Below are 9,941 nucleotides of genomic sequence, written 5' to 3'. Positions count from 1 at the left end.
CCACACTGGTCTCATGTATTCCTCACATCATCTCTATTATTATTCCCATTTTAAAGGTAAGGAAACTGAGGATTAGAGGAGTGAATGGCCATGGCCAAGGTCATACAGCAAATTACAAGGGTGGGCTCCTCACTTATGCAGTCTGACTCCAGAGCCCCTGCCTCAGGGAATCACCAGATTCAAAATCCACTCATCTCAGGCCAGTGCCTTGGTTCAGGATTTCATATTCTCAATCTAGACCAGGAATTAGACTGCTGACTAGACTCCTACCCCAGACCCAAGAGGAAAGAAGCAACAAGACCCTAAATGCTTGAATGATAAACCACCCCAAACAGAAGACAATCTCCCAATTTCCCCGTGCAAAGATTTTTTTTAAAGTATTTTGGCCAACTTGAATATGTAAACATTTAGTGGTATGGGTGAAATAACAAAGCATCTATTTACAAGGATTCAATACAGGATATATGTTTACAGTGGCACACTATACAAAATATGTTAATCTGGAAGAACTGCTATCCTCAATCTCCCACTTTCTGAAACAATTTCACTCAAACACTTCTCACACATCTCTAACATCAGTATCTTTACAGCTTTCACCTAACACAGATTTCCAGAGTATATGCTCTTCATTTCTAAGTTATTTGAAAAACTAGTCCTTTTGAACCTATATATAATGCTGTCCCTGAAAAGCTGAAAGACACGCTTATACAGCATCAAGAAAAGGAAGGCTTTTAAAAATCGATTCTCTAAGTCAATAGTTTTCAATGCTGTTATAATGCAGTAGTTTCAATACTGTGTTATAAACTTCAAAGCTGCCAAGAGACTAGAACTTAATTGTTCTCAACATGAAAAAGGAATGATTATGTGATGTGATAAGGGTATTAGCTAACACTACTATAGTAATCATACTACCGAATATAAATGTATCAAGCCAACATGTTGTGCACCTCAAACTTACACAGTGTTATAAGTCAATTATATCTCAGTTTTTAAAAGGAGGGTGGGAATTATCTGGGGAGCTTTAAAAACTGTCAATGCTGAGAAATAGTGATTTTCCTGACCTATGAAGTAAGCACTGGGCGTGGCATTTTTTAAAAGTTCCTCCCGTGACTTTAAGGGCAGCCTTTGCAGAGAATCACTGCCCAAGTTTATAATTAGAGATCTCAGCAATGTAACTGAGTAGTTCGCAGTCTTGATTACATACAAGAATTACCTGGAAAGCTTTGTGAACATACTGACGCCCAGGCTCCCCCCACCCACCAATCCCCGACAAAGATTCTAATTTATCCAGAGTTAGGCCCCAGGGCGTTCTTACATTTTAAAAACATCTCAGATGAACCTTACTTTTAGCAAGAGTTGAGAACCTTCAACATTACCACTTAGGAGTACTGCTTTACAAGTAAGATTTAGAAGACATCAAATAATGATGATGGTTAGGTCGCATCCCGCTTCCCCCTACCAACTCCCCACCCGGTACCATGACATCCAAAATTGTGCTGAATCTTGGCTCGCTTTTGCTTCTTTGGTATCAGGTGACTTCTATAAGCATCCCAAAATAGCACTGATTGAGAACATTTTAACCCAATTTGGCTTCCCCTAATAGTACTTGGTTGTCCTAAATAAAGGAAATGAGAGTGTTCCATAAGGAGAGAGATTTTGTCAGGACTCCAATATAAAGTGATTCCCTTTTCCGTCAAGGATAGATTGGGGAGCAAATGTCACTTTATTCTTGCACATATCATTAACCACCACCATTTCCTGAAGGTTTACTACATCTAGGCACCATGTTAAATGTTTACCTGATATCACTTAATCCTAAAAATATAATTAAATTGCTTAATTAAGTAAATTAAATAATAATAATTATTCCTATTTTAAAGAGGAAGAAACAGATGTGACGTCTATTTGCCTAAGGTGACCATCTAGCTGGGTACAGAGACAGAATGTGGACCCAGGTCTTCTGCAGCCAGTGCTATACTGCCCCCTTCTGGCCCCCCCATCTTCAATGGCTTTCACGAAAGGCCCAGGGATTCAGTTCCAGTGCCCAAAGAACAGCACAGCATTGTGGACCGAAGGAAGGGCCACGAGAGAGAGGGTCAGCAGACATCGACCCTCCTCCCTGCATTTGCAGTCAGTCCAATCCCCTCTACTTGCAACATTCCCTGGTTCTCAGGCTCTGTGACATCACAGACAGCCCCATCTCTGCTCTGCCAGCTGCAGATGAGTGAGGCTCAAAGGTTAGACCCTCAGGAGGGATTTTTTTTTGTACTTAAAGGGACAATGTCTCCATCAGTCCTGGGCAACTTGCCACTTTGCTCCAGGAAGCAGACGCCATCCCTCTTATCTTGACCCCACTGTTTCTCTCTGGGTTCCAGTCTCTCACCTGTGCTGAATGACCCCTCAGGGCTCTTCCAGCTCCAGAATTCTTCCTGTTCGACCTCACTGATCTGTCTTGTCCTGGTCGAACTGCTGCAGGGGTCAGTGGAGACCTGAAGTTCACAGCCCACTGGAGGTAATCCAGGGGTCCTTTTCTTTGGTAGCTGCTTCCATCTAGAGGAGGGCGCTGGTAGTGCAAGAAATACCACACCCACCCTACCCCAGCCAAAATCAGCTCCACATTTTTGTCCATCATGATTTAATCCTCACAACCACATTCTAGGATAGATACTTCTATTATAATTCCCATTTTACAAATAAGAAAACGGAGGTTCAGGAAAATCATGTTCTTTTAAATTTCATGGCTAATAAGTAATAAATCCTTAAGAATTATACCCCAAAGAATGTACTTGTAACTGCTACACTGCTTTCCCTAAAACCCTTTCCATTTCTGATGAGGGTTCAAAAGTTCAAAACTCTGCTACCAACACTTAAAGGAGAAAGTGGCTCTACTCCCCTCTTTTTCTCTGAGAATTTCCGGGGAGTAAAGACATGAACAGCACCAGCACTAGATTCAGACAAACTTATATTTAAAAATCTCTGCTGAGCAATCTCCAGTCTCCAAGATACTTGTGTATGTGTAAGCTGCTGTAGCAGAAGAGGCTTCCATTCAATGCGTGGAACAAAAACTGAATTTATTTCTCGTTGAACGAGGGATATCTATGCTCCAATGACGAAGTCTTTGAACAAAGCTAATGGTTGATACATATGGAGCTTGAGGAAGCATTCAGTTCGTTGACAGGTGGAATTTAAGAGGCAGGAGTGCTTAGGAGTGGTAGACCGTCAGCTATGAAGGTGTACCTACTGTCATGGGTCTGTTACTTTCAGGGGAATGGTCACCAAGGTAAAGGTCCATTAATAGATTAAATTGGTTTAAACAGGTTCCAGTGATTGTCCGTTACCATGGTTACAGAGCAAGTGGGCTGCACGAAGGAGTATGAAAACTCCTCTTTTATTCTCAATCTCCCCTTTTGGGCCTCAACCAAAGCCACAGGAGAGACCCTCAGGGATTATACTGATCTTAACCACTGCCCTTGACTTTCCTTGAAGATACAGTTCCATTTTTCCACTTACAACGGTCTGATAATTCAGTTTGACCATCAGGCAGCCTGATATCTTGCTTTGGTCTTTAAATCATCTGTGGAACCATATGTTAAGCTAGTTGCTGCATAAAAGTATTCGACTCTCTGGACAGCAGCCAATGAATGACTGTGAGACAAACAATAATAATTTAAAGTATTTTAAGAAGAGTCTGGAAGGCACTCTAGAATCATAACCCATGATTTCCCAGGAATGACCAAGGAAATAAATTTCAAATGATACCCTGGTCAGCCCTGAGAACGAATGGTTGGAGGTCTGTTAGACTGATGGTCAGCTTATATAAAGGAAATTGCTAAAATTTTGTCTTAGGTCCCTCCAAACCTTCATGAGCACATGTCTTGTTACATCCAATGAAACGTCATTTTATTCAGCCCATATTTGGAGTCAGTGATTTCCAGGCTGTTGATCATATAAACTCTTCTAAGTTATCTTTGGCCAAGGAATTCAAGACGTCATACATAATACAAACTTTTGACTGACTGCACTCTATTCTTTCTGATTTGTCATCATCTCACCTACATTAAAGTTGCTGCCTCTTCCTGGAAAAACTCTTGCTTTGTATATATGCTCTCACTGAATGTACTCTGATGTGCTTATCTTAATAAATGGCAACATTTTGCTAGATGACTTAGAATTACAATGGCCATTACGGCAAACTTTCAGTGTTGAAAATAAGAGATTTAAGATTTCATTGCTTCCTTATGAAGCACTTCCTTCTACACTCCATATATGTAAGGCAATCTAGAGCGAAACAAAACCCCATGAAGTGGGGGAGGGTATATAGCTCAGTGGTACAGCACATACTTAGCATGCACGAGGTCCTGGGTTCAATCCCCAGTACCTCCAGTAAATCAATCAATCAATCAATCAATCAATCCTAATTTCCCCCAAAAGAGATTTCCAAAATTCTAAAAAAAAAACAGAAAAAAAACTTTAAAAAGCCCAAAGAAAGAGTTTATGTAAGTAGATGAAGAAAATTGAAACTAAAGCAGCAGAAGAATCAGTATATTATCAAGCATACTTGATAAATGTTACATCTCCAAAACAGAAGACCTATTGCCTTATATAAACTTCCATTTGTTTACAAATCCTAAGAAAATAAAACATTCATTAAAGAGCACTCAATGAAATATGTCACAGCTCAAATTATGGTGAAAAATTGGCAGTAGATTCAAAGGACTATTGGAGGTTGAGGCTAAATGAGCCCAGAGATACCCGTCTTGGCCCAAGGACTCCACGCAATGGGCATGTCTGCCTGTGTCCACTCTGCTGGGTGCATCTAGCCACAGTATATAAATTGTGCTTATTGAATAGCTTATGTGCAGGAAGTTAAAAGATTTTGTATTGATTATTAAGAAGTCCAGGGTGGAAGAAACAGGAAGATCAGGTGGAGTTATTGCCATGACGCAGGCAAGAGATGATGCTGGCTTGGATGGTAGCACAGCAGAGAACGTGAGAAGCAAATGTCCATAAACGAGACAACTCACACAGTCCGCTGGGTAAGGCGAGGGACACCTAACCAACACTATGATAAGAATTCCCTTCAAGGGGACTTTGCCACAGAAAGGGGACGGAGAACAGGAGGCATTCAGAGACCTGGAAAAGTTGATACACCACGAAGGTCGTTTGGGACTGAACAAGGCCTTATAATTCTGGACCATCAGAACTAGGAAGATCCTTGAAGGGTGATCTAACCTCCCTTCTTTTTTTATTTCTGATGAAGAGCCTGAGACACAGAGACAAGCATGGACTTACTAAAAGCCATACAGCAAGTTGGTGGCAGAACCAAGACCTAAGTCTACAAGATTGTGCTTTGTCACCATGTTTTCACAGGACCTGGACCAGCGAGAATAGTTTGGAGCCAATGAGCTACATGAGGGAAAGGAAGGGAAACAAAATGACCACTAACTGGGCACTCCGTGTACCCAGCACCACAAGGGTCACTTTTCTTATTTTATTTAAACCCTTACTTCTGCAAAGTAGGCACTGCTATTCCCATTTTCCACGTGACAAGAGTGAGGCTCAAGAAGGTTGAGGAATCCATCCAAGAACATACACCTAGAAATGGGGTAGAATACAGACCTCTATAAAAGCTGAGCAAGTTTGTACGCATTTCTGCATGGGCTGGGCTTTTGCTATAGTGGAGGTCCTATCCAGAGTGTAAGGCCAGAGGAAGGATTGATGCTTTTCACCCAAAGTCTTATGTTTATTTAGGAAACAGCCCTGCCCAGGGAACTGGGCTCAAATTCAAGATCGGTCAATTCGATCAGGCACCCCCACAAGCGAACCTGGAAGAATAGGGACTTGGACTCCTTTCCTTGGGTAAGAAAATTTTTGTATAAAATAGGGGAAATGGCCTTAAGAGAGAGCAACCTAGGCTGAAGGGCGTGGACCTGCTGGCTATGGGGAGCTACAAAAGATGTGGGAGAGGGAAGGGCTATATTATACTTCGGGAGAAGCTGACCCTATAAGAACCCCAATCACAGTAAATCTTCAATGGGGCACATGGAATTCAAGCCCCAGAACCCAAGGCCCCCATTCCTTTACTTCATACAGCAGCCCACCAAAACCTGGCTTCGAAGATGTTCTGTTTTTGCTGCAAAGACTGTGAGGAGCCTGATGGTATAGATGACTCCAGGACCCCCAGTCAAAGCCAAGAGTTTCAGCCATCGAAGTATGGTAGGTACCAGGCAAAAACACCCAGCCTAGCCTCTCAAGACTTCATTTTGCTCATCCCCTCCTGCTGAGATATCCTCAGATTGCCTTCCGCTGCTGAGGGAATAATTCCAACCTAAAAGGAGGTGAAGACTGGGTGGCTGAGTACCAAATTGATAAGCAATAGAGCTTAAAATCTCGATACTTAAAGTGATTCATGGACCAGCAACATGGGCGTCACCTGGGAGCTTGTTAGAACTGTACTTTCAGACCCTACTCCAGACCCACTGAATCAGAACCTGCCCTTTAACATGACCTTCAGGGGAATCTGAATATACCTTACAGTATGAGAAGCACTTGCCTAAAGACCAGAAAAGCAGTGGTCGAGATCCCTGCCTTTGGGGCTGGGGCTAGCTCCCATCAGCTCTCCACAGAATTGGGCAGGGGTCACCCTCTCACTCTGAGCTTCAGCATCCTTACCCGTCAAATTGGGACATGCATACTGTATTACTACTTTTCAGGATCATTGGGAGGATTAAATGAGGGAATATATAGAAGCACCGAGCACGGGGCCTGCACAAAGTAGCCATTCAACAAAGGTCAACAATTGGAAACTATAATATATTGGCCAGGATAGGATAGGCTCTTCTGTTAAAATAAGTATGGCTTTAAATCTCAATGGTTTACAAAAAGAAAGTGTCTATTTCTTGCTCATGCAAAATCTGTTACATATCAGCCATCTCAGAGACAGAGAGAGGTGAGGCAGTTTGTTCGAGGTAGGCAGCTGGGAAAGGACAGAGCTGTTTGTTACAGAGCACGGCTCAGCCTGTTGACAAAATCACATGTTATACTTTTAAGAATCTAGGAGTATATCGAAACAAAGCATTATATACAATGTTTGCGGGTGGGTATAGCTCAGTGGTGGAGCACATGTTTGGCTGCACAAGGTCCTGGGTTCAATCCCTGGTGCCTCCATTAATTAAAAAAAAATTTTTTTAAACAACAATGTTCATCATAATGGTATTTATGGTAGTGAAATTTGAAAATAAATTACCCCAAAATACCCAAAAATAGAACACTGGTTAAATAAATCCTGAATTATCCATAAAACAGAATATTATGCAACTATTATTTCTTAAAATTTAGTGACATGAGCAAAATGTTTATGATTGTACAAAGTAAAATGCATACATAATATACAGGATCTGATGGACTACGTAAAAATATGCAAATAGGCAAACACTGGTGATATCCGAAGGGAGAGGTGGGCATTTTTTTCCTACTTCACGTTCTTCAATATTTCCTAAGCTTTTCTATAATGGATATATGTTATTTTTATAAACAGAAAAAAAAAGTAAACTATGTTTTAAAAAGAATGTGTATTTTGAACCCAGTACCTACTTATGAGGGGGAGAACTCAGAAGACTAAAGGATGCAGATTCAGGTACTCCCCACCTGCATAATAACCACCGCTGGTCCATGTGCACTGCTCTAGAGTTGGCAAAACGCCTTTCCTTCCGTCATCCCCTCTGAGCCTCCCCACATGACCACATGGAATTATCATTGCCAGGTTTGCAGAAGGATGAACTTGATGGACAAAATCCCAAGCACGGTGATACAGTGTCCCGCAAACCTCTGGGACAACCCCTGATCGAGCCAGGAAAGAGAGCCTCGTATAACGGCGGCAGTGAGTTTGAAGGTGAGTTCCAAATCGGGGCCCTAACACCGACCAGGAAACCTCTGGGGGAGGGAGCCTTGTCCTAATGACCAAACTCCAATTTGATACTGAGCTAAGCCAAGTGGGGTGACAAAGAGGCAGGACTGCTCCCCTCAGGAAGCTGCAGTCATATTCTAGAACACACTGGACAGAGTTCTGGGGTCTAAGACCTGTCCTCATGATCCCCGGAGCTGGGAATTACATGAGGAGCAGCAGGTCTGGGAGGAAAGAACACACATCCATACTTTCCTCCTAAGCCCTCGTGACCTAGTCTTATATGTGTATTGTGTGTGATGGTTCGCTTAATGTCTGCTTCGGACACCAGACAGTAAGTTCCAGGAGGGCAGGGCCTACATCAGTTTTGTTCCTCCAAACTCAGCCAGGTACATGGCAAGTAAACATGCCAGAAAATGCTTGTGGATTGAGCGTAGTCCAGTTGGGGGAGAAATGTCTCTGGGTCCTGGATGGCAGCCATATCCAGGAAGAAGAACTGCAGCCTCATTGATGGGCACCAAGGCTGTGTCCACATGATCTCACATAGCTCACAACCACCCCATGAGGCTGGCTGTTGAGAGGTAAGGGTCATCCAGCCCAGTCACTTCAGAATTCTCTTAATAGCTAAACACTCCTTGCAAACAAAATCTCAAAGTCCAATTTCTGTAAAAACTCAAAGGCATCCTGCTCTACCTGAATCGTGGATGGTGGTCTGCAAGCCCCACTAACCCACCTACCCCCCCCCTCCTCACACAGGGCTCCAGGGAACATAGTTTAAAAACCAGCTTCTCACTGTATAGAGAAGGCAGCGGTCTATGGCAGGAAGGGACTTTCCAAAAGTCCAGCAGAGAGTGGTGTTAGTGTCAGAACCAGGATGGGCCCAATTCTTCTATTTTCCAGGCCACTGCACTTGGCAAGACACCCTGGTGTCACTGAATGCTCCAGTGGAGCCCCAGTGCATCCCAGGCAGGGGTCCACACGGCTCACACAGTATTCCAGAATCTGACAATGACTGGGGATGGAGGCGACCGGAACAGTCCAGCCAGGCCCAGCGCAAAGGCTTAACTTGGTGTAATTTTTCCCTTTCTTCTTTCAGATGTGAATTCACATGTTTCCAAAAGAGGCTTTTACAAGAGAAACCTAAACCGCTACTCCCAGGGTCACTGGCCATACCAGCCATGCCTCATTGGGAGACCCTGAGCATTCTAGTCGGCAGCCCTCTCGCAGTCTCCGAGGCTGCATGGCTGCTGGAGTGGCGCCAGGAGGAAGAGGGCGGTAAACAGGGGCCATGAAGACTGATTCAGAAACTCCCCTATAGGAGGAGAAGACGTCTGAGCTATCCCTGTGCCACCAGCAAGAGTCACTTCAGCCCCCAAAAAAGCCACTGCAGAGGAGCTGCCTCCAATTAAAGTCTTTGGTGACATCACAGAACCCTGTGCCTCCTCTTTTCCCGTCCCCCTTACCGGGGAGTATCTCTTCCAAATAATGTCTGGTCATTTTTAAATACATTGTCACATCTAACTAACCTAAAACAAATTGTTTTAACCTTTTGGATACTTTTTTTTTTAATTTTTAAATAATTTCAAATTCACAGAAAAGCTGCAAGAATAGTACAAAGAACTCCTATTTATTATAAATCAATAAAAAATGTTAAAAAAAAAAAACTCCTATTTGCCTTTTACCCAAATTCACCAGTTGTTTACATCTCCCTATTTGCTTCATCATTTCAATTCTCCCTCTCTCCCTACTATTTTTTTCTGAACCTTTTGAAAGTAGAGTTGTGGATATCATGTGCCTTTACCCCTAAATACTTCAGTGCGCATTTCCTAAAAACAAGGGTATTCTCTTACCTAAAGACAATAGTTATCAGAAGCAAGAAATTCAAAACAGATGCAGAACAATTCAAATCTCATCAGTTGTCTCGGACATTTCTCACAGCTACTTCTTTGCCCAGTCCACGATCTACTCCAATATCGTAACTGCGTGCAGTTGTCATGCCTCATCCGTCTCTTTTCATCTGGGACAGCTGTGTCTTCAC

At 42.9% G+C, this 9,941-nt stretch overlaps 1 protein-coding gene across 1 annotated transcript; it reads left to right on the top strand.

Annotated features, from left to right (window-relative positions):
- The first annotated feature begins 7,341 nt into the window (after positions 1-7,341).
- Positions 7,342-9,135, top strand: TEX48 (testis expressed 48). Its single transcript, XM_032478287.1, has 2 exons — positions 7,342-7,891; positions 9,000-9,135. Exons 1-2 carry the CDS (start codon positions 7,744-7,746, stop codon positions 9,101-9,103), a joined length of 252 nt encoding a protein of 83 aa, XP_032334178.1. The 5' UTR covers positions 7,342-7,743; the 3' UTR covers positions 9,104-9,135.
- The last annotated feature ends 806 nt before the right edge of the window (positions 9,136-9,941 follow it).

This window comes from Camelus ferus, chromosome 4 (genome assembly GCF_009834535.1).
Source record: "Camelus ferus isolate YT-003-E chromosome 4, BCGSAC_Cfer_1.0, whole genome shotgun sequence".
Classification (NCBI taxonomy): Eukaryota; Metazoa; Chordata; class Mammalia; order Artiodactyla; family Camelidae; genus Camelus; species Camelus ferus.
Note: the sequence above shows the minus strand (reverse complement) of the source record. Positions and strands in the feature narration are given on the sequence as shown.